This window comes from Tympanuchus pallidicinctus, unplaced genomic scaffold (assembly GCF_026119805.1).
Source record: "Tympanuchus pallidicinctus isolate F22 unplaced genomic scaffold, pur_lepc_1.0 scaffold7, whole genome shotgun sequence".
Classification (NCBI taxonomy): domain Eukaryota; kingdom Metazoa; phylum Chordata; class Aves; order Galliformes; family Phasianidae; genus Tympanuchus; species Tympanuchus pallidicinctus.
The window spans coordinates 48,495-73,427 of NW_026294791.1; the positions used below are offsets into that span (position 1 = coordinate 48,495).

The 24,933-nt window shown below is 39.9% G+C and overlaps 1 protein-coding gene across 1 annotated transcript in view; it reads left to right on the forward strand.

Moving 5' to 3' along the window:
- SLC44A5 (solute carrier family 44 member 5) overlaps nucleotides 1-24,933 on the forward strand; it is a 59,339-nt gene that overhangs the window by 17,112 nt on the left and 17,294 nt on the right. Inside the window, exons 2-12 of the mRNA XM_052666098.1 lie at nucleotides 1,023-1,071; nucleotides 5,852-5,925; nucleotides 10,733-10,817; nucleotides 13,035-13,119; nucleotides 14,783-14,911; nucleotides 15,679-15,739; nucleotides 17,344-17,467; nucleotides 18,289-18,372; nucleotides 19,625-19,737; nucleotides 20,114-20,245; nucleotides 22,458-22,557. Of these exons, the coding sequence (XP_052522058.1) occupies nucleotides 1,023-1,071; nucleotides 5,852-5,925; nucleotides 10,733-10,817; nucleotides 13,035-13,119; nucleotides 14,783-14,911; nucleotides 15,679-15,739; nucleotides 17,344-17,467; nucleotides 18,289-18,372; nucleotides 19,625-19,737; nucleotides 20,114-20,245; nucleotides 22,458-22,557 (1,036 nt within the window). The remainder of the gene's footprint in view (nucleotides 1-1,022; nucleotides 1,072-5,851; nucleotides 5,926-10,732; nucleotides 10,818-13,034; nucleotides 13,120-14,782; nucleotides 14,912-15,678; nucleotides 15,740-17,343; nucleotides 17,468-18,288; nucleotides 18,373-19,624; nucleotides 19,738-20,113; nucleotides 20,246-22,457; nucleotides 22,558-24,933) is intronic.

The following is a 24,933-nucleotide window of genomic DNA, read 5'->3' on the forward strand; positions in this document are numbered from 1 at the left end:
AACAACACCAGAGAAGCTGAAAGTGACTTTGAATTTTCCCTGACTTTGTGTTTGTCACAATTAGTGTTTTTCTTCTATCTTCATTATGTTCAAAAAACAAACTGGAAATATTATTCTTTTGCAATTTAGCTTTTTACATATGAAGGCAGTTCGTCCTACCCGCTTTTCCATATCACACTTGTTGGAAGTGCTCCAGAAATGCCTGTTAGAAACACTCGCAGCACACTGCTGTGGGATGTTGAGGCAATTCAGTACTCTGCTTTTAAAGAAAAGCAGAAAAAAGGATTTAATTGCCCGAATCTAAACACTTTGAGAATACTTAAAACTACTACAGTATCGTGTTTGATATGATTAAAGTATCGCGTATATTTATCCAAAAATATGCATCAAAACTAGCTGACCTGTGCTCTCCATATCAGGAAAACGCAGAGTTTACACAGTATTGTCTGACTAGTAAACTCCACGCATTTTCAGGAGTGCATCTCTTAAAATATTGTTTTCATTCCACTGACAGTCTGTGGGAAAGCTTTGTACACCTGATTTTCACCAGTTATAAATGAAGGGGAAAATGGCGTCGTTGTTCTAGAATACAGAGCGATTCTTGATAGAAGAATCAGACCAGAAGGGTTTAGCTTGCAGCTCCACACAGGTACTTCACTCACGTGTTGCTGCCAAACAAGAAGTTTCTTAGCGTGTGTCTGTGAGATACAGTTGTTGGCTCTCGAGTATCAGCAACTTTGTGTTGTCAACACTGTGGATAGATGCAGTGTCAGGATGCATGTTACCTTCATCACATGGTAAAAGGGGCACCCTCCAATTTCTTAAGCTTGAGGGAAAACAACTTTGATCCTGACTACCGAAACCAGGTAGTTGTTTTGGTGAGTTACTGCTAATGCCTGCACAGAATTGAGTAAATGGGGGTGTATGGAAGATGTTCTTTAAAGATTGTTGTTAACAACCCTCATGTATAGATTTTATTTTTAATAAGGACATGATTTTATGTTGTTTCATTTTAAATGCAGGTGAACCAAGGAAATTTGACCCAAAGTTCAGAGGACCTATTCATAACAGGTAAATATCTTAAGTCATTCTGTTTTATTCTGTTAGTTTTGCAGTGAGCAAGGGAAAAAAAATTGATTGATAAAACATATGAATTTGATACTGAAGGTCTCTAATCCAAAAGGCTACCCTTCCCACACTTAAGTGCGTGCTTTTAAGTTCTTTCAATGTGAATGCCAGTTTTGTGAACTTTACATCGTTTGTATCGAATCATCCAACCATAGAATGGCTTAGATTGGGCTAGTCCTTAAAGATCATCTAGTTCCAAACCCCCTGACATGGACAGATTTGCCAGTCACCAGCTCAGGCTGCCCAGAGTCCCATCCATGGCTTTGAGCACGTGGGATGGAGCACCCACAGCTCTGGGCAGCCGTACCAGTGCCCCATCAGCGCTGGGTTAAGAGCTTCCTCCTCATAAATGGCGTAAGTCTCCCTTCTTTAAGTTTAGAGCCATTCCCCCTTGTCCTATTGCTATGAGACCAAGTAAAAGTCACTTCCCTCATGTTTATAAACTCCCTTGGAGTTTATAATGTATTGGAAGTTTATAAAGTTTGTAAAGTACTGGAAGGCTGCACTGAGGTCTCCCCAGATCCACCTCTTCTCCAGACTGAACACTTCCAACTCTCTGACTGTGTCCATGGGAGAGGTACCGCAGCCTCCGAGCATCCCATGGCCTCCTCAGGACCTGCTCCCATAGCCCCATCTTGTGCTGGGGGCCCCAGATCTGAACACAGTACTCCAGATGGAGCCTTGCAGGGGCAGAGTTGAGAGGGTGTATCTGTGGCACAGGGCTCAGAAGTGGTTGATCTTTAGAGGTCCCAAACCATTCTGTGCTGTGGCTTGCTGTTAGTAATGCACAGTTGCTGGGATGATGACTGCACTTTCAGGTATGTATGTGCTGTTTTAATTGTACATTCTACATTCTACACCAGCTTCTTAAGAGCAAAGTAAAGTAAAAACTGACCCGTAACTGGTATACAACATATGTTAAGTGCATTTTTAATGTCTGGTGAGACAGTGTTCTTGGAAACAGTTCACTAAACACTGAAGGTGTTGCTCCACTGTACAGTATGCCATCTGGCACCGATTCCTAAAATGTTGCTTAGAGAGCTTTCTTTGCAGTAAGGTGCACCTGGGTTCAGATTCAACTTATTGCTGCTGCAAGATCCCCACATGACTTGTCTAACCATGTGGAGTCATCAGTGCACTCAGTGCAGTACATGAACCCCTGAAGCAGTTTCAGACTTTTTTAAGACAATTAATGTTTCTTTTTTACTTTCCTTTTCCCAATTAAGTAAAACAAAGTAAATAAGGATGTATGGGAACTGCTGAGTCACGGCCTGAAGCTCTGATTGATCACCTGAGGCGAGCCATGAGCCAGCCAGAGGAGCACAGGTGAAGGCAATTCAGCTGTGCTGCTGGAAGGGGTGGAGCCTGGCTCCCCCCCCCTCCTAGACCTATTTAAGAGCTGGCTGCCAGTGGGGAAGGATCTTGTCTGGAGATCCCTCCTTCTGGTGTTTTGTGGTGAGCCCAGCATAAGGGTAAGCCTTCCATTTATTCTCTTTTGTTATCATAGTTCACTTTGCCAAACTCTCTTGTTTATTTTGTGATTGTAACATCTTGATATCCATCAATTATACATAAGGATTAGCTAGTTTTGATGAGTAAAATGCTTTCTCAGAATATATTCCCAAGAGTTGAAGAGGAGAAAAATCATCTTCTGCGCTGAATTTGCTTCTGACTTTGAGATTTCTGTAGGAGGAGAGGCATTACAGTGTTTAACCCCCAGACAGCTTGGCACCACACAACAGCTCGCTCACTTCCCACAGCAAGGCAGAAGAGAGAATCTGACAGCTAGAAGTTGAGAACTTGTGGTTTGAGATGAAAACAGTTTGTGAAGTACTGCAAAAGCTGCATGCGCACACAAAACAAAGGCATTGGTAACATCCTCTTCTGCTTCCTCCCCCTTTTTCACTGCATCAAACTGTGTAGGGTGTCCCTTTCATCAGTTGGGGTCAGTGGCCCCTGCTCATTTCTTGTGTGCCTCCAGCCTCATCTGTAGCAGACCATGAGAAGCTGAGATGTTTTTGATTCTTTAAGCACTACTCATCAGCAGCCAAAGCATCTATGTGCTCTCATTGCAATTTTTCACCAGAAATCTGAAACACAGCATCATACAGACCTCTATGGCTTAAATATCCCAGCCAAATCCAGGACAACTAGGTGTGTATGGTGTGGGTGTGGGTAAACCTATCTTTGCTTTCAGCTGATAAAATAAACTGAGCTGCTCTTAACCTCACTGTCAATTTTCTGTAATCAGGGACTAAGTTTCTCTTCAGTTTTGAAAATGAAGAGAGATATCAGGAGGGGTAGGCTGCAAGCTGTGTATGTCAGCGATGGGAGGTGCATAGAGAACAGTTACATCCTATCCTAGTGGCTGCTGAAGTTAATGCACTTTTCAAGGTACAGTGGAGTATAAATGTTCACAATTTGTTGAGCACCGAATGATCCTCCAAACCACTAAAGATCTGAAAGCCTGAGGAACTGAAAGCGAAGTCTTACTCTGCAAGGAGAAGCATTTATATGGACTTCACTGATTTTTCTTTCTGAAGAGAACAGAGCTGTTGCCAGTGGTTGAAGTACTGAGCAATGGGGTTAATAGGAGTGTTCAGTGAGGCAATAGGTATGGTACATTGCTAGTGCTGTAATTCTGAAGGGTTTGTGCGTGGAGTTTGGTTGTATTTCATGTAAACATCTTATTAAAATGGAATAAATGCAGTGGCTGTGAGGGAGGCAACTGTCTCCCTCTACTCTGCCCTCACGAGGCCCCATTTGGAGCACTATGTCAGATTCCAGATCTGGGGCCCCCAGCACATTTAAGACATGCTGGGAACTATACAAGAGTTTGTGTCCTATAAATGTTCTGTGAAGAACAGAACGTCCTGCATTCTGGTTGTTTATGGATACTTGTTCCTGATGGGTCTGCAAAACTTCAAAGTAAGATCCAGCACAAACAAATGTAACTGTTAATTGTGTTTAGTTATCGTAAAACGAGACCTCTGAGAGATACACTTGAAGAGATTTTTGAGACAATATAAGTTGTAATTAGAATATTTATGGTGGCTCATTTCTCCTGAGATTTCTTCTATTAAATCTTCGGTCTCTTAAAAATTTCTCTTATGGGGTGAGAGCCAAGCTTCAACAGAGTGTCTGAACAAGAAGTTCATGAAGTTGTCCTTCATTAGGTAACTGTTATACTGACCCAGAATCTGTGCCGGCTTTGCCTTACTGCACGTTTATTTCAGTGAGATGGTGAAACTATCTCCCTACAGATACAGGATTTTTCATTTATTTTCCGCACCTGAAAACACTTCCAAAGTTCTGCAGTTGTTTCAAATGTCAGCTCCTTTATACTACAGAATAATGGTTATTTATAAGAGGAGAAAGTAGATTGGAAAATGGAAAGAACGATAGACACTAAAAATTACTGTTTTTCATTGGAGACTGCATTATGAGATTTCTTTTCATGCTCAGGCTTCAGCTTGCATTCACTTGGCTCCTTGCATAGACTTGCAAGGAGAGCTGAACACTGCTGTGTTTATGAAGGCAATCCTTTACTTTCACTTTATAATGAAGCACGCGTTACACTTTCTGGAGTGACTGTTGCTCAGTCTTATATCATGGAAAACTGGAATACGCTTTGATCAGGTCAGTACAGAAGCCATTTATTATTACCAGGGGAGAACGGAGAGCAGCAGCCTCTGCAGACAGAACTTGCCCAGGCAGGGTAGCTGCCAAGTTTGCATACCTTTAGGCTATCCACAATGCTTGTCACCAAAACTGTGCCAAGCAGTAAGTTGTCAGTAACAGAGATCGAGGTATTTTAGATGAGGGAGATGAAGATAGTGTATCCTTCTGTGAATAATGTGCTTCTTTGCTAATGGAATAATGCAGACTCATGAGACAGAAATTGCGAATACTTCTTAATGAGTGAGACCTGCAGAGTCTTATGAGAAATGAACTGGAATGCTGCTGCATGTTTCAGAAGCAAGGGCTTGTGATGTTAGCTTCTGAAGGAGAAAATTGCTCACCAGAACCTGTTGTCTCCGTAAATGCATGCTTGCCTTTCTCCTACCCTCTTAGGAGTTTGTGTTTCCTATTAATTACATTGTTGGAATGCCTCTAATCAAGGTCCAACACTGGAGAAAAATGTGTGTTAGTCCACATCTCTGTTTCTCTGCCTGCACAAGCTGAATAGATAGGCAATAAAGAGAAGACATTGAGTTGGATACTCGCGTCTTAGTTTTCAGTTCACAGAATGCTGTTCTTTGCTTGTCTGCAAATGGAAATACGCCTCTCCACAAGTCTTTTTTTCTCCTTCTGTAGAGCTTACTTTGATTGCACTAGGTGAGGTCAAGCAGCTGGATAAGAATTTTCTGCACAGATTGGGTAGTTGCAGATGGGCTGTATTTCTTAGTTTCACTGTTGTTTTTCGGTTCATAACCTGCTTATAATACAGGTAAGCTGTATTGAGTCATCATCTGAAGGCATTGTTTCTATAACTTGATACCAGTTTTAAAGGACACACTGAGGATGTTTGTAAGCGTCTTGCAGTGAAAGCAGGACCTTAGCATCTCAAATGTGACTTAGTGGAAGACTTCAGAAAACAGTAAGTGCAGATGCAGCTATGTTTATGTGGTATATTCAGATGTGGGAAGAGCGTGACGTTCAATGTTTTCAAAGGATTGTATTAGACCCCTTATTTTTAAACAGTGTTCCTTTCTGTTCCTAGGCATTGTACAGATGTTATTTGCTGTGTAATCTTCATAGTTGTCATTCTGGGTTACATTGCATTAGGAATTGTAGGTAAGTACACACAGGTATAGTATACAGTAGTGCATTCTCATGCCAATGATGAGCAACTGAATACTTTTAACTGGCATGTCGTTCTGCTTATACCTACATAAAGCTTTCAGATCAATAAGCACTGCCTTGCCTAGAATCAAGTTGTGAATTAACATTCAGTGTCTGCTGTAATTAGAGAGAAGTTCAAAAAGATGTGTTTACTGATGAAATGTTTGAAATCTTGAAATGAAATGTGTCCAAAAACAAAGGTGATTTGATAATTTTACAATCATAGTAACTGTTGTGGAAAAAATCCTTTCATTTGTCATTAATCTGACAACAAAAGTTAGAACTGAATACTTTGATATTTAAGAAGGTTTTTGTTCTGAAGATTACCAAAGGAACGTATATGAGCAGTGAGTAGTGGTAACTTCATTTAGTTTGGGATCCAGAGTTACTTGCGCATCAGAACATTTATTAATCCATAATAATCCTTTTATTTTGTGTGAGAGAATTGCATAACTGCATGTGTGCCTAAACTTTTTCAGTTTACTTGTAAAACATCATTTTAGCTCTGCCTTAGATTTAAGAAAAGCTGTTAGTTTTCTTCACTATTCTGTATTATCATTTTCTGTTCAGTACAGAGAAGAGGTTGCACAGTCTTAATTCTTGGGGACATTGAAAGCTGTTTGGAAATGGTCCTAGGCAACCTGTTCTAGGTGTCTGTGCTGTTGTCCTCTTTCTGTCTGATTGGTTCTTCATTGATGTTCTGCTCTGCCCTTCTGTCAGGATTCAAACACAAAGCCAAAACTGAAGGGGCTGGACTCAGATCAGAGGAACATTTGTTGTTTTCTTGAAGGTACAAATGCTTTAGTGGCTGATGGCCTGCTTTTGTGCAGACAGGCGATGTTCTGGAGTGCTTGTATCTGGGCAAACAGAAAGGAGACGCTGGAGGTCTCTAGCTGAATCGTGTTCTTGTGCTTTGAAGTGTTGGCTTCCTTTCTGGTGCCATATGAACCTCTAATTCTTTGGCTAGAACCTTGTCAACTTCACGTGTGCTGATTCCAAGGAATCCCATATACTGTATGTTGAAGAACAGAACGGATGACTGGCCGATTTCCTGCATGTGAATTAGTCGTTTTCTCTGCGCTGCACATGTAGGAGTTTCCTACTAGACACAAAACATCTGAACAACCTTCTTCTGCAAACCTCATGAAATATTGGTTAGAAATAGAACCTATTCCCTGGACAGATACCAAATTTGTAGCTGGTGACTTTTTCTTCATTTCTTACAGAGAGGATTCAAATTCTCAATCTAGAAACGTGCATCTCTGCTCCAAATCCAGATCCACACAGTGCCTGCTTTTTAAATTTTGTAATACATTGCTTCAGCTATTCTTTTTACACTGATTTATTTTGAAGTAAAAGGTGTAATCAGCTTTGGCTCAGCTCCAGGTATCAGCCCTGTGCAGAATGCATGCATGTAAATAAATTTTACATTAAGAAAAAATTGATTATAGATCAGTCCTTAGTCATGAATTATGCCTTATGGCTTAACGTAGGGACGATAGAAAGTACTTTTCTGCAATTTCTTGAATGTACATCAGTAATGATCTGGATCCCTGCCCAATCTGTTTGAAGAAACGTGCTATAAAGGTAGATTTATCACTCTGCCACTGAGTTGAGAATCTGAATCAAACAGTGCCCGCAGTGTTGTACGTGTACTCGCATAGGCCTGAGCTCAGTATGAGCTTCATATGCTCAGGATGAAGACTACCCTTTTGAAAATACATGCTAGAGGGAATGAGGCAGATAATAAAAACAGATTTGCAGCTAATTTTTAAATACCAAAGGCTCTGCTGATTTTCTCCTTGGCATTCGCAACCAACAGCACAGTTCTAGAGCATAAAAAACCAGGATGTTTGTGATATATACAGGCAACAGCTCTTTCTCATACTGTCCACACATCTGAGCTCTTCAGTAGGAGGACTGCGAGAGCTGCAGCTCTACTGAAAATGAAGTTGTGGTGTCATAATTGCTGCTCTGAGGGTCAACTCAATTGTACAGTATGGTTCTGCTATTCTTTCATTTGCTGTTTTCATCTTTTTGTTTGTGCCGACACTCAAACTGCAGCCTTATGGGCATTAGAACATGCTTGAAAATAAAAGTCCTGTATGACCAACTCTGATTCGTTCAGTGTTTGTGGTGAGTTGTCAGCAGTGCAGCACAGCACACAAAGCGCGGTGCTGCTCTGTCAGGCTAGCTCTTGCCATAGCCTTCTTCCCCCTGTTGAATTAGATATTTACTTTTCACTACCTAGCCCAGGAAAAAACAACTGTGTTTATCACATGGATCCTTTTGCTGTCGTTGTTCTCAGTTTGCAAAGAAAGTGTCAGAGGAGTAAGTTTATTAATCTTGATGGCTAAGCCTTGAGACAGGCAATTAACGAAGCTGCATATTTTCTCTTCTGCTGTAATTTTCCCTCTCTTTCTACTGTAGAGTTAATCAAATGCTGAATGTTTATGTTCTATAGCAGTTGGTTTTTTTAGCTCTGCTCTGGAATTTAGCTTACAGGCAGCTACGTCCACCTGGCAGCTGATCGCAGTGGTGTAATTTCACATAGAAAAGTGTGCTAAATTACTGCTTTAAAATCAAATCATTTTAGATATTGTTTGATTAAAAACAAGACAGATGCCTCGTGCACACAGGACAGGTACTGCCAGGCAAGAGAAGTTTTAGGCAGTTTGGCAGTGGCCAAGCAGTCTAAATAGAAATTCTGTTGAGAAATAACTTTGGCTCTGATGTGGTGAGGTTTATCTCCACTGGTTTCTGCTTAGAGAGTGTTTTAAAAAAAAAAAAAAAGTGATCAAATGGAAAAATAATGTGCCAAGCAAAAATTGGCTAAAAATAAAAAGTTTGGGGCTAGAAAAACACTGGTGTAGAAGAATTGTTTAACAGCAGACAACTAAAACCCAAAAGGCTTTTTGGATCTGTGTAGGAGCTTGGTCCATTTGTCAGCAGACTTTTAAGTGTATGAAAAACAAAGTCGTATCATAGTAGAAGGAAAACTCCCTATTGCCCAAGTCACAACTGAAGAAAATCTACTCAAGGCAATAATCAGAGAGCTGACTGCTTTCTCATGTCATACACTTACGTGTAACTGAGTTATCCGATACCTCCTGAATGTTCCATTAGCCAGGGCGAATGAAATAAGTGAGATTTAATGAGAATTGCCATGGAGTTTAACATCAGTGAAGCACTTCAGCTTTCTGTGAGCATCAGAATGCCAGTTAATCTGAAATGCATTCAGTCTGGATGTTCAGAAATTAATTGATACCAAGCAGCAAATTAATTTACAAACTCCAAAACATGGGCAAACTAATATGTGTTAAAATGAACTGGAGTATTCATTCTGGTAACCTAAAACCATTCAAGGTGAAAGGTAGCATTACAGATTCTCTCTTGGTAGACAATCTTGTAACTATTTGCAAGTCACCCAAGATGTGTTGTGTATCCATCCCAAACATTCCAATGAATTTGCACTCTGCTCTCTGAGATCTTGTCCAGGTAGTCTCTACTGCACATACAATGAGTGATAGTGTAAGCACAGTTATTCTCACCAAAATGTCCTTGAGGAAAATTACAGCTTCCTAATGGGCTAAATTTAATACTGCGAAGTGGAGAAAAAATGGGATAACTACAGAGAAGCAAATTTAAGACGGTGTGCATAGGTCAAAGCCTGAAGTTCATGCTATGGGAGCTCCTCACTTTCAGTACGTTCTGCAAGAGCGGGAAGGTAGGGACCAAAATCTTTGTAATGCTTGCAATATTTTGCACATAATGCAGTCTCAAGAGAAAGGGTGGAAGATGATCAGTGGCTTCTTTTTACACTTCTTCAGCAATCTGATTTTAGAAGGTTAGCTCAGGGTGTTGATACGGAAGTATGTTCTACATATTTCACTTCCAGATGATACTTCAAAAATTGAAGTTTCTGTTACTTAAACTGCAGATCAGCAGTTAGTAGTCAGTAATTCAAAGACCAATCATTGGCCAGTCATAAAAGGAATTTAGTCAGATCTGCAGACTGTAGCTTAGAAATGATGACACTAGTGCATGGTGTGCACTTCATTCTCAGCAGAAAATAACAACGCGCGTGAAAATGGCTTGAAAAAGAAGGCTTGTTTTAAATTGGAGGAAGGAAGTTCAAGATAAATTTCGTTTCCCATTCAGGCCCATGGTGTATATTAGCTATGTATATGTGTAAGTTGCCAGATACGGACCTGATAACTGAAAAATGGGATAATTACCAAGTGAGAGAACAGGAAATGTTTTGATTTAAATAGTGTGTTTTTGTTTACATTCCTACTGTGAGTGGAGTCCGTTGGATTCAGTCACAGCCGGTGTGTTCCTGTCATACTTGGGTAATCCCATGGATTCCAGTACCACTGCAGTTGTTTGTGAACACTCTAATCTCTCTGCTTAGTCAACTCCCTGTTTCTCTGTGGCTGTAAGCCAACAGAACTTTTGCAGCATCTCCTCTTTCACCTTTTGAAAACTATTGTTTTTTAAAGTCTGTTACTTCAGATTTTGGATCCAACTCAGATATGTTTGCCCTGAAGATAAAAAGTGAACTGACTTCCTTTGTTACTGATTTATCTGTATTGTAGTTGTTTGTTTTGTGTCGTTGCTTTTCATTAGGAAATATACAAACCAGTGTCCTTCAGTAGCCATCAACAAAAATTGAAACTGTTTGTGAGAGGTGAATTTCAACTATTACCATTACTGCTGTTTCCTTGACTATAATGTTAAAATATATGTATATTTGCAGCTTGGGTACATGGCGATCCCAGGAAAGTGATTTATCCAACTGACAGCTATGGGCAGTTCTGTGGTCAGAAGGACACCTTCAATGAGTGAGTACTAAACCTGAACACCTGTCTCTATGACTCGTGCACTATGAATAAAAAATGAGGTTTCACATCCTCTGTCTGCAAGTGGTTCTTGAGCAAGGTTGAAGAGATGTCAACACTTGACGTCCTCTTACTGCATGCATTCCAAATAAAGTTCAGAACTAGATTAGTTGCTCAGAGGAAATCTAAACACAGATTATTACTGTAGAGCAGTTGTTGTCATCATTCAGAGAACATTTTTAGTTAAGTATAAATGTAATTAAGATTGCATCACTGATAGCACTGAAGTGACTGGCTGGCACATCTTCTAACAGCAAAGTCTAGAGAAGCTCTTCTATCCATCTTGGGGCAAGAGTAGTCTCTAGAGCATTGCAGTTTCTTGGTTTCCCTCTGTACGAAACAAATGCCATAAAAGAAAACGTAGTAAAGCTCCTATTTTCTTCTGCCACTGCGGATGCATTTTGGCATTCATTTGCCATTGAGGAGGTTTTTTTTACAAAAAAATTTAGTCAAAAGGTACATAATAAAATTCACTGTACAGGCAGAATTGTTCATGGCAACATTAGCATTAGGGCCTGCCAGAAGGCACCTCTAAACAAATCCCTCTGGTCGGAAAAAGTGGAGGTATGGAATGTGCTTGTATGTCCTAAATGGGTACCGTGTACAGTGAGAAAGGCTAACTCACAGTGATGATTTTCCAGAGTCCCTGGAGACTTAATGTGATTATGTTGTCATGAAAATCACTTGTAGTTCACTTTGTGCCTCCCTGTAAACCATCCATTAATCTCCATGTAATCTCTAAGCCTGTTTGCCTTCTACAGGACATACTTGTAATCATGGAATACGATACAGTTTCTCTATAAAGGACACAGATTTATTCTTGTGTTACCTACATGTGTGACCTTTATTTTCTACTCTAATATCAGCAAGTGAGTGTGCTAAGATATGAGAAAAAAAAATATTGGGAATCTACCTGTTGAAGAAAGATGACATTTAAGTCCAAAATTTTATTCTTTTTATTTGAAGAAATAGCAGTTAATGAATTGTATTTGCCAGTATGAGTTTTTTGTAAAGCAGCACGTAGTAGAACGTACCCCAGTGAAAAGAAATGTGCATTCTAAAATATCAGGCAGTTGAGCTTGAAAATGAATATATGAAAATGAGATGTAATTGTTATATATACAGGGGAGTGTAATGGTCTTGAAGATCTAGCCAGACTAAGCAGCTGGTGGAATCCCAGTGCTAATCAGAGAACATGTCCTACACTGGGATGCTCGAGAACTACAACAGTAGCAGCCTGGCTACTCCAAGAGTACTTTGGTTTTGGCTTAAGCATCCTCCTCCCAAGGCAGAACTCACTTGTGTTGCTGCAGTGTGTCAGTGGTGTGCCAGCTGCACCAGCTCAGGGCTGCTGTGCTGTGTTCTCTTGTGCAGCCCAGGCCGTGGGATACGTGCTCTGTTGTGTCCTGGGGGCACCGAGCAGTCCTGGCATGGCTGGCTGACTTTGAAGTTATATAGATAGGGCAGGACTTCTGGTGTGCCATCCTCCCTGGAGGTAGTTGATAACTATTTTGAGATAGAAGATTTTACCGGCACATTTTGATCATTTTGAACAGTAGGTGTTTAAATCCAAAGGGCCATTTGGAGTCATCAGTTTTCAAGAAATCCAAATAGAGGAGGCCCCCGGTCGGGACCTTAGGGCCCCGATTTCCAGGAGCTGTGGGATGTTGGCACAAAGCCCTTAGGCTGCTCTTTATCGATACCATGGGAGAGCTGGGGGCATCTTTGTAAGATGGCATGATCATGCTGCTTCCTGGCTCGCTGCTTTCAGTTTCCATCCATGAAAAGCTTATGATTTTGGTGCCACCTTCTGATCAGCAAAATAATCAGATTTTACAATGTACAGTTTGTTGACAGTAATTTTGTATGCAGTACTCAGCATGTTCAGTGCAAGCAAAGGGGCTGCAGTGTTTTGCTGATGTTTTACTGGATAGCTTTGCATTTCTTAGGGGCACAGTTGAGACACCATGTAACAGTGCCGAGGATTTAAACCCTTGCTGTGGAAGAACTGCTCAGAGTTAGTATTCTTTAGAACAAAAACTGGTTTAAAACTTTAAAATAATAGAATTAAAATACCAATGCACGCTGTGAATTTTGATGTGGTAGGATATGCAAGCACCTATACTTATAACATTAATTATCTTATGTCCACTCCCCTAGGAATAAGAGCATTTTGTTTTACTTTAACATTCTGAAATGTGCCAGTCCGGTAGTGTTAATTAACCTGCAGTGCCCTACAACACAGGTGAGTGAAATACAGAGATATTTTCCCTGCCTTGTAGATGTAGTGCTTAAGAACTGGACGTGCATTTGTTTGGATTTTAAAAGTACTGTTCATCTCCAGCTAAATACCATACAGTTGTTCTATAGATTACATACACAGCATAAAGTATCTGCGTTCCGTTATGATCAGAGAAAATAAATGGAAACGTATCAGATTGTGTATTTTAGATCAGAGTTGAAAAGAAAGTCTAGTTTAACACAGCAGTTTGTTACTCATTGATTTTTTGCAGGCAGGTGTCCAGTACTAATAAGTGTATACAAACAATCATTTTAATTGACAGCTAGGGTTTTCCAAACTGGGCATGTATGTGGCAATGTGTGTATCCCGTATATCCCCAGTGACTGCAGTTTCTGGGTGTGGTTGGATTTTATGGCACTTTCAAAATTGAAGAAAGCTTGTTTCAGACCAATGCCAAAATCTGTGATCTCCCTTATCTGTGCTGCAACTGATTGTGAAACTGTGCAGTAACTCCAGTTCTGAACTCATGTGGATTAAAGTTACCCTTCTGATCTTCTGTACGTGAGGCCGTTTTATTGTCTGGTTTGCTGAGCAGTTGTGCAAACAGTGATGTCAGTTCATCTTGGAAAGCAACAGATTATGGCCTGAGGTGGGTCAGAGGAGTTTGGGCAGGACTGCTCTGATCCACCCTTGCTACCAGAGTATTTGTTCTGTGTAAATAAACAGATGATAGTTTGGTCTCAGTCGTCTTGAGAATGTTTGGTGAAATATAGTCTTACTTTGGATGAGAGCTGCTTTTTGGTGACCAGATTACTGATTCCAGATGTCAACTGTCCATTTATTTCACTGTCTTTGAAAAGTGGTTCCCATTCCAACTTGTGCTTTCTCCCAATTCCTATTCTTGCCAGATCTGTCTCACCTATTTGCTGTGACTGCACAGATTATTTGACACAGCTGATGTGATGAAAATCTCTGGGAAGGGAGAGCAGGAGTCTTAACTCTATTCAGTTGCTGATAGAATGGAAACTTCATAATCAGCAGATTTGTTTCTGGAATTTCCACCCACTCACACTCAAGACGCAGAAACTGTTGCCCTGCAGTCCTTGGACTTTTTTATTGCAACAGTTCAGCCTGCTCACAAATACTGAGATCATTGTGAGGGATTTCACTGGTACTGTGTTCAAGCTGGCAGCGGTCGTGGATCGAGAAAGATGAAACACTTCGTTGAACCAGAGTTTGGGGGAGGGTGGGTAGTTATTTATTTCAGACATCTCCAAAACTGAGTACGTTCTTAAATCCTGTTTGCTGCTGCAGAGGTTTAATTCCCTGTTTTTTGTTTGTTTGTTTGTAAAAATGCTGAATAGACTTTAGTTTGACAGAGCCTCTTTTAAACTGCAAATAAGATCTTTAATTCCTGCTCCTTTCATGTCAAATTAGTTCAAGAGTGAAAAACAAGAACCACCATGTAAAGAGGCTCAGTTTTAAAGTAAGTCTGTGGATTTACAAACTTGCATTGCAGTTCACTGGGATCCACAGATAACACCGCTCTCAGACATGGTTTAGGTTTTGCGTGGTGCTGTTTGGAGCTAGGAATTGGACTCAGTGATCCCTGGGGATCCCTTCCAACTTGAGATATTCTATGTATGTATTTTTCTTTTTTTTGCAGCTTTGTGTCTCAAAGTGCCCAGACAGGTTTGCAACCTACATTGATGTTCAAGCTTCCTACAGATATAGGCCAGAGCAGTGGAATTACTTCAGGCAGTACTGCAAACCTGGTTTTAACAATCCTCGCAAGGTGTGTATGCATCGAAAGGTGATGGGATGCATTCATTCTTCAGGCAATGTGCCTGATTTTACTGAACTCTATTAGAGCTTTGGCTTATTCCAGTATCACTGTATTAGGAGCATTTCCACGTATAAGGTTGGGCACTGGTTTACTCATGGCTTAGATCTTTTGTGCACACCGAGTTCCCTCTTTCAGTGATTGCTGTTTGCTTACAAAGATACCTGCAGCTACCCGTGTGCATGCAGGACTGTGGCAGGCAGTGCTCTCCTGTATTTAGATGCACCACAGCAGTAAAGCAGAGTGTCTCAACCAAGTTCTTAATGCTGCTTAGTCTATTTTGTAGCTAGAAAAATTGATCTGTCTTTAACAAAATTTATTTTGCACTGAATGGTACTGTAGATGTTTCTCTCATCTTTAAAACACTTTGCAAATCAACTCAGTTAATTGTGTTAAATTCTTACTCCTCCTGAAGAGAAAAAAGCAAGAGGAGTTAAGGAACGATTTGTCAGTCACCCCTGACCCAGATGCAGACCCAACGTGAGAAGGTTTTTCATTTTTTAATTTTTTAATAGAAAAAGCAGTAAGAATGGTCTTTTCCAAAATCACATTGACAGTACGGATTCTCACAACATTAATAATTCTTGTAGCTCCACCAGTCAAATTCAGGGAGGAGGCTACAAATCCCATTTTGGGACATTTTTTCAGACTGGGTGAGAAATTGGAGGCATTTTGTTATTCTGCTGTGTATTCAGCATTCCTATTTTTCCCCTTTTTAGTCTGTTGCTCAAGTCCTACGTGATGAAGATTGTCCTTCGATGATCATTCCAAGCAGGCCTTGTGAGTGGTTCTACTTCTTACACGTATCTTAGATGATTTTTAGTATTCACAGTAAAGCACAGCTCCGATCTGAAGAATGTTTTGTGGCAAGGTCTCTAGGAGCTGTTACCTGTTAGTGACTGTCAATCATTTGTAAAGTCTAAAAGTATAAAGATGTTTTTTTCTAACTGCTGTCTGTGCTCCAGTCAAGCTGAGCATTTTCTTCCTCATGAATCACCACTAATACTGAAAAAACTTACAATTCAAGTTAAGCACATGGGCAAGCAGCCCCACTGGCTCCAAGAAAACGCCGTGAATGCACAAAGGATCATGTGGACAGCTGTTAAAGTTCAGAGGGTACTTGAGCCTGATTACAGTGCAGCTCAATTTTCACTTGTAATGCTGGCTCTGTAAGGAATAGAGATCAGTAATAGAGGCATGAAGACATTTTTGTCTCTATGGCTAGCAGGTATTTCTGATAGACCTCAGAGTTGGTCTCAGCTGCAGGAGTGGAGTACCAAGAGCATCTGCCACTGCATGAAAATGAGAAACTGCTGTTTGCTTTTTCATGTAGACGTTGTGCGAACCAGGGCCAGGTGTAAAAAAAAAAAAAAAAAAAAAAAAAAAAAAAAAAACCCACCACAGATTCACTTAGGAAAAGGTTAAGAATTCTTACAAAATTGAAATAGTGACCCAAAAGTCAGAAAAGTGATTTGCAGAGCTAGTGTCTATCAAACTACGTTATGCAGCAGAGATTCCAGAGAGAGGAAGAGGGACTTACTGATTATACTCTCAGAATATTTGGTAGGACAGATATTCTAGACTGAATGTTGAGCCCTGGTCTCATTCTGTGTTGGAACCAGATAAGGATAGCACAGAATTGTTATGTAAAAAACAGCTGTGTAGGAGGAGTGATCTGCTCTCCTTTTCCAAATGAAAATCTGAACATTTTGCAGGAAAAAGCCGGGCAACAAAGCAGAGCCTGTGCCTATCTCTCCTTTTTATTCTTATTTACAACTCACCCCTCCTTTCATCTAACCAATTGTTTCTGTATTTATTTTCCATTGCCTCTTCTCCCAGAATATCTAGTGACAGTAACTGCTGTTGCAGTTTCCATATGAGGCACTGATGCTTGCAGTTATGTTTTGGTTTGGGTCTCAATACCATTAGTGACCAGTTCTGTTGAATCTGTCCCCGCAGACTGGTTTGATTATTGCCACGTCAGTGACATATTTCAGACACTGCAGTTTTTGTAAGCTGCTGAGATACTGGCAGAGTAATTCTGCATTTTTTACAGAATTTGCAACTACTACAAATACTACTATTGTTTTTGATAGAAAAACACCTAAAATCTCCCGTTGAAAGCAATACTTCCGTTATGCCTGAACATGTGCAAACATAGGACAAGATGTCCCAGAGTAGAAAAAATATCATACTGTATATACTGACTCTTCCAGAATCTTTCAAAGCCAACATATCAATAGATCATCAAGTGAAAAACAACGGACATAATAAAATTGAAACAATTTAAATATGATAGAATTTGTTGCATCTGCTTTTAGAGGATGAAAGTGAAGCTTGTCATGAAATGTGATGTGTTTGCTTTGTTTTGGTATTTTGAACAGTTCTCAAGAGATGCTTCCCAGACTTCTCCACAAAGAATGGTGTCTTAACTGTGGCAAACCAGACTACATTCAAAGATGGAAGAGGGAAAACAAGAAATGTAACTGATCTCAGGGAAGCTGCAAAGTAGGTTCTACCATTCTTTACTGCTCATTTGTTGCATTCTGAGATTGTGAAATAATTTAGGCTGAAGATGACCGGGCAAGATTTGCTAACAGATGGTCTCTTTGTGCCTGAGCAACTGCACAGTTCCAGCAAGGGAAACTGACACCATGGAATACAGAAATGAGCAGGGAAGTAAAAGTTCTAGTTTGATTGTCTCGAAGTAATTGTCAGCTTTTAAATAGTTGTTATGTTTTGGTTTGTTTGTTTGTTTTTCCCTAGCAAAAGAAATAAAGAAAAGCAGTAAAGAAAGTTGAAGAAGGCTAAAAATGAAACCCTAATGTGCTGTGCTATTTCCTGTGCTTAGCCTTTCTGCTGACATGCACTGTCCTGGCACTGTAGGCATTTCATCTCACAAGAGTGCTCCTGTTTTTAATATGTGCCTAATCGTCAAAAAGTGATGTATGATAACACTGCAGGTAGACTCTCCTGGAGTCACAAGTGATGTCTTTTAGTACATGCTTAACAATACATGATTTTCTTGTGACATAATAAGCAATTATGACTAGTAATAATTAGCACTTACTGAGCTTTTAAAACAAAGCTGTATCACGAGATGTGTAGACTTTTTTCTGAATTTTTTGAAGGTTTTTTTTAAGCTTAGAATCTTCTTTGACGTACCTGAGATTGATGTTGGCTTGCTTACGGAACTGAAGCTGAGCAATAGTCATGTAGTCATATGATTAGCAATGGTATTTCAGATTCGTTTGCTGGAGACGATCCGCTGTTTGAATCAATTCTGCTTGTCTGCCTAAAGCAACCTTTTCTTGGTTTGTCTTTCTCAGCGGTATCAACAATGTCCTGGATGCAAGATCAGTTGGAATGAAAATTTTTGAAGACTATGCCATTTCTTGGTATTGGATATTAATGTAAGATTTTAATGAGTGATTGTAAATTTTCCAAAGCCACATCGGAGTGTGAAGAAAGGAAAGAATAGATCATGGATGTGTTTGTTGCCAATTCTACATTTAAACTCAAGGAGCAGCTGTAACTTCTTTCATCTCATTATAGCAATGTGATGATTTGGGACATGAGGGAAGGACAGCGCGCAGCACATGTGCACAGGATGTCAGTTGATTTGGAATCAGCTTTTGTTACCCTACCAGGAAAAACAGGGGGGACATCTTGTGTTGCAAGAACTATCTGTGTGGTAATTCCGAAACTGAAACTCTTAAAGATTTTCAAAACAATTATGCTTGCTAAGTGTCAATATGAGAGAGAGAGAAAGAACTATTTGTGAGTTCTTGCTCACAGTATATGGCCACGTCTATTATAAATCTGCTAGTGCCTATGCAACAGTGCAGCAAAACCAAGAACAAAAAGTATTGAACAGCATTAGCTTTATCTTGCAATTCATACTCACTAATCAATAAAAATAGCACCGAAACAAAAGTGGGTGTTTTGCCTGAAGCAAAAGTGTCAGTAAATGTGCATTCTTAGCCTGTTTATGCTATTTTTGAAGGACTTGGGTCCGTCAAAACAAGAGCTAAATTTTTTCCCTAAGTAAGAGCCTATAACATGCACATATTAAGCACATATTACTCAAACCTAAATGAAAATCCTTTCATAAAACAATAAATACATAAACTTTGGCTAATGAACTGCACGTGAAGAACAATTGAGAAACATAAATTATCAGCTTTTAAAGATTTTTTGCCACTGGTGGGAGGACAGCTTTTCATTGTCTTATTTTGTGCTCGCTCGCAATTATCAGTGGCAAGAAAATCACACGGATATTCAGCAAGCTCACTTCTACCTAAATCTGGTATTGAAATCAGATCTATGGTGCGTGTTCTTTCATAGGATATGTCATAGGTAGGCTGGAGAGGGAAATGACTGGTTTTGGACAGAAATTATACATTCTGAAAGCTAGTTTCCACATTTCAAATATGATGCTTATATAATGCAATTTTAAAGTAGTTGCATTCAGTTATCGAACGGTTTGGGTTGGGGGGGATCTTTTAAGATCATTGCCTCCCATTAGACCAGGTTGCTCCAAGTCCCATCCAGCCTGGGACTTTTGTTTGTCTGAAGTGACCTTTGTTTGGCATCACAGATGTGTGTGATAGAGAAGATTCTCACGCTTGTCTCACTTTTTGTTTCTGTCTCTTATCTCTGCAGCGGGCTGTTCATTGCAATGGTAGTGAGCCTGCTCTTCCTTGTGCTGTTGAGGTTCACAGCTGGGGTTCTCTTCTGGATTTTCATATTTGGTGTGATTGGAATTATAGGCTATGGTAAGTGTAATCTAGCTTGTGAGGCTGCTTTTCCTTACGCTTGGGCAAGGAAAGTCAGTAATTATATAAATTTTACAGCAGGGAGAAGTAATGTATGGTTTTGGACATGGTTCATAGCGAAGGGCTTAAATGGCAGCAAAACATAGTAAAAATTCAGCTCTGCTGTCACAACAGCAGACATATTTACATGAATTATCTACCCGTGGTGCACTTTCTATTCATTTGTACTGATATTTCTTTTTATGATGTTATTTCATAGTTTACTGGTCTCACAGTAATGCATTTACAACACTTGGCTTGTAGAAGGTTATTTAAAAAAAACCTTGTCTTTGCAGTCTTCAGAAATACACGTTTTATATCGATTGCTTTTTAAAAGGCATCTGGCACTGCTACTGGGAGTATGATCATCTCAAAGGCATACCTGGATCTGACCTCACTGTTTACGACATTGGATTCCAGACAGACTTCCGTGTGTACTTACAACTGAGGCAAACGTGGCTAGCATTTAGTAAGTGCCCTTTAAAACTGGTATCATTTAGTGGATATTCAGGAAAATGAATCAGTGTCTTGTTACAGTGTCTGCCTTCTAAACACGTCACTCAGAGAGGTAAGAATTCTTTTTCTTTGTATTGTATAAAATATCTGGTTTTTGCAAGGAAGATAGTATATTTGGAAAAAAAGATGATGCAATTACGCTGCTGATGGCAGTGAAAAACATACTTGTGTATTACGCTTCCCGTATGTTCTGTCTTCATAGTGAGCAAGAAGAAGTTAGTCCTGATGAAGTTGCAAACGGGCATTTTTCTCTCCCAATCCACTTATTCTCTCTGAGAGCCCCAGAGATAAGATTAATAACAGCACGTCTTTGTAGAACTCCTTATGATCGGGTCATTGAAGAACTGGGTAGAACTCATTATGATCAGGTTTTTTTGGAGTCTGCTTTAAGGCTGTGGAATGACCCTTCACAAATTAGATTGGCTTTGTTTTCAGGAGTGCTTTGTTGCCTTCTCTTACAGGGGCATGTGCACATATATTTAGAACAAAATTCTACTGGAATAAGAGCTTGCAGCATGCACATCCCCCCGGGGAAGAAGGGACAGAAGAAGAACAAATGCGTGGAAGATATAAATTCCACTGCTGTTACTGCTCTACTAACAGGCATGCAGATTCTTTAGCTGGAATGATGAATGGAATACAGTCTGGATAAAACTCTTCTTCTCCCTATGAGTGCTGAACTAATAGAATGGCAGTGTCGAGGTTAATCTCCTCTCTCTGTTTTGTGGATTGTCAAGATCGTGAGGCATCTTTTTATGCACTGTTGAGGCAAATACTTGTAGTATGCAATCTCTGGAGGATCTTATGTCATTATGTCTCCAACCTCTTGTAGTTCTCCTATCTCATCTCCTGCCTGACTCTTAGCAGCCAGTATGGAATCTATCTGGAGCTCAGTGTCACTTCCAGATGAGTGAACTGAGGTGGTCAGGAATTAAATTATTTCACCCAGCAAAGCAGTTTAAATATCCTTGAAGAAAATGTGGGCCCTCTCAGTCCTAGTCTAGAACTCATCATGTATTAACATTGCTTTCTTTTTTGTTTTACAATGGGACAAGTCTCGTTAACTTAAAAGAACTGAAATGAAATGAGAAGTGAAACCTGATAATCTTTTATTTCATGAGAACCTGTATTGAAATAGATACTGAAATACACGTAACAAAAACTTTGCTCAGAGCACAAATAATCACCACAGTGATTATTTGCCAACTGCAGTTCTGACAGCCACAGGGCTGGTTTAGATGTCCTCTAGCTGTTTAAAGCACCCAAACTTACGGATGTGTCTCAGAGTCAGAGGAGATGTTTCAGGACCCAGACTACCCAACATGCTGTCCAGATTTATTTTTTTTCTTTTTACTGTAAAAGTAGGTTTTGAACTGGCATAAATAGAAATCAGACTGAAGCAGACTCTTTGAATCAGGTCTGGTTAATGACTCAAACACTGCTAACAGAAGAAACGTTCTGGGACATGCCACTCTGCTTTCAGAACTCAGAGGCAGTTTGTAAGATTCCAGCAGCATGACTGGAAGCTGCAAATAATTTGCCCAAGTGTTCTATCCTAGCCTCTTTTTTTTATTTTATTTTATTTTTTTTTCTAGTGTGAAATTAAAGAAGCTCCTACCAAGTTAATGCACAAACAAAACGAATAATTTAAATGCATTTAAATGTTAGGACAATATGCGTCACAGAAACACACTCTTCAAGAAAAAATTAACTCCTCTTTTTATTTATTTTATTGCATCTAGATGCTGCAAACTAGTAGCAGTAAAGCATTAACTTGGAAAATGCTTGTTTATGGAAAATATAATTTGCTAAGGATAAACAGTTTTTAAGGTTAAATGTTGCAGTCATATTGAAGTGGATGATGATCTTTGCCTTGGGATGCTACCTTCCATTTTTCCTCTAAAACTAGAAATGCTAATGGGTGCTACGTTCTGACTGATTCCCTGCATGTTGAATTGCCCTGTGCTGCCACACAGAAAGCTGTGACATGAAATTGGCAATTAGCAGCAGTGACACGAAAGGAGATCTGCTTTAGCAGAGCAGCTCTTGGAATTCATGAACAGTAGTGTAAAATAGAAGACGAGATGAAAAAAGCAATTTACAAAGACATTGTGTTCGTTTGATTCTTGACAAATTTGATCTTTTTTTGTTGTTGTCACCTACAGTGATATTACTTTGTGTTGTTGAGATCATAATCATATTGATGCTGATCTTCCTAAGAAATAGGATCCGGATTGCTATTGCACTGTTAAAGGAAGGTAGTAGGTATGTTTGTCTGACTTTAAAATCTTTTAAAACTTATTAAAATGATCTCTAGGGTATAATCTTCTTAAGCTTCATCTTGTATTACAATGTTGGGAGTGAATGTGCAATACTGGGTTTGTTGAGAATAATGGATAGTATATGGAACGTTCATTCTCTGTTGATGAGATTTTGCTTTCTGTTTTGCAATAGGACGTTTCTTATATCTCAGTTCCTTGCCTTAGGAGTTCATACATGGTGGCACTATGTGTTCTCAGTGTAAAAGGTTGCATCGGTTGAAATGCTGAGTGTGGTACAGTATTAATAGGAGCCTGGGAACCTATATTTGCCAACCTTGCTCTGTCACTGATTGTCTCCAAAGTGCCATACTGGTGGTGGAGCGTTACAGTGGCTGTTATTCTGGAAAGACTGGATTCTTCTGGCTTCAGTGGAACTTCTGAGTGGACAAGAATGAATCTGAAGAGACTTCTGCCACCAGACATTGTAAAATGGCTCAGCCCAAGACACTTCTTTTCAACTCTGAGCAAAGGGGAAAGCAGAGCAGGATGTATTAGCTGAAGGGCTGGCAGATTTCATTTTGTGTTTCCTGAAATCTGCATAGACTTTGTTTGCAATGGTTCCTGTTTTATACAGTGCCTAGGCTTAGTTCTTTTAAAACTGGTTATATAACAAAGGGGAAAAGGGCTTGAAAAATCAGACCCTTGGATTTCATTGCAGGTAGGCCTACGCTCTGACTGACAACTGCTGAAAACATCTTCCTTGGCAGCAGAGCTCTGTTACTAGAGCTCATAAACTTAGCTCTGAGTGTATCTGTGTGCGTTTTCTGCCCCCCCATTGGCACTATGGTCCTCAGGAATCAGAATTTGGGGTTTTTGTGATTAAGAAATGCTGAAGCTTTGCATTCAGTCATGTGCTCATTTCTTTCTTATGTCACTGTACAAGTAGGGCATAGCAGTTAAAATGGGCAGAACTAAATTATACTCTTTAATTTCTCAGGAATGCTTTTAACTGTCTATAACAATTTCTTCATAGCCACGACAGTTACAAGGATTTCAGAAATGTTATAAACTTTCTGCTGAGAAGTAGCACCATTCTACACTTTTTCAGCAGCGTGGTCACTGGAGGGCAGTGGTTTTGCTCTCTTGCAGAACACAAGGTGCACTCTGTAATTACTGTAACTGACCATGCAGTTTATTCAGGAAGAAAAAGAATATATTTTTTAATGACTGGAAATCAAATTATGTTTTTCAATACCTTTTAACTATTCTCTTAAAAGTATAACGGTTATAATACTAATAATTGACTTGAAATCCAAAGTAGGAGACAGCAGTTTTTTTGCATAAGTCTGTGGTTTTAATAGTAACTAACAGAGCTGCCATTAACTACTGAACAATACAGCACTGAACTTCTGCTAATACCTAGTGATTATTTCTCAGACAGCATAAAGCAATGTCCTCCTTTGTGACTCTTAATGTACTTCTGTATTTAAAGACTCAGACCTTGGCATGTACCTCTTGAGTGCATGAGACAGCTCCATTGCATTCCCCCACAGCATTTTCTGATTTGGCAGCAAAAGCTGAGTAAATTTGTCACCTTTTATGTTCCAAAAACTGCTTCCTCTAGAGCAAATGGGTCTGAAGTACCACCTGTCATACAAGCAAAATGACCGGCTGTGGGGACTAATAGGCTTGTGATAAGCTTATGGAGTCAGTGAAAGAAAATTTGAAGGAGTGGAAATAGGTGTGTGAGTGTGAAGTTACCAGTGTGTAAAGTTACCAGTGTGTAAAGTTACCAGTGTGTAAAGTTACCAGTGTGTAAAGTTACCAGTGTGTAAAGTTACCAGTGTGTAAAGTTACCAGTGTGTAAGCTTAAGTGAACAAAAAATGTCTTCTGCAGTATCGCATCCAGTGTCTCATGCCCAGCTGAAGGCATTTGTCTGTGGAACACCACAGTACCCAGAGGGGCTGTATCCATTAACTGCCAGAAAAGCAATAGCATCTGCTGTGCTCATTCTAGCCTCAGGAAGTGTTGGTAGATTACTAGTCTCTAACAGGCCTGATGTAAAAAGGGGCTCAAGGGCTCAACAGTGCAAGGCTTACTATTCTTCAGCAAACTTCAGCTCTCCTATGGCACATGCACAGGAAGGTGTCAGAATGTCCTGGAATTCTGAAGACAAGCTGAATGCCTACCCAAACAAGCTAATACTTAAGCCAGGAAAGGGGCTGTGAACAAAGTCCTCAAATACAAAGTAGTAAGGAGTGATTTCAGTCTATGCTGGGTCTGAAGAGAAAGCATAGGATCTGAGCAGCGTGGGATGTGGCAGTAGAGGGCAATGTCTTCAGATGTCTGCAGCCCAGAAAGGGCAGGATCTGTGAAGCA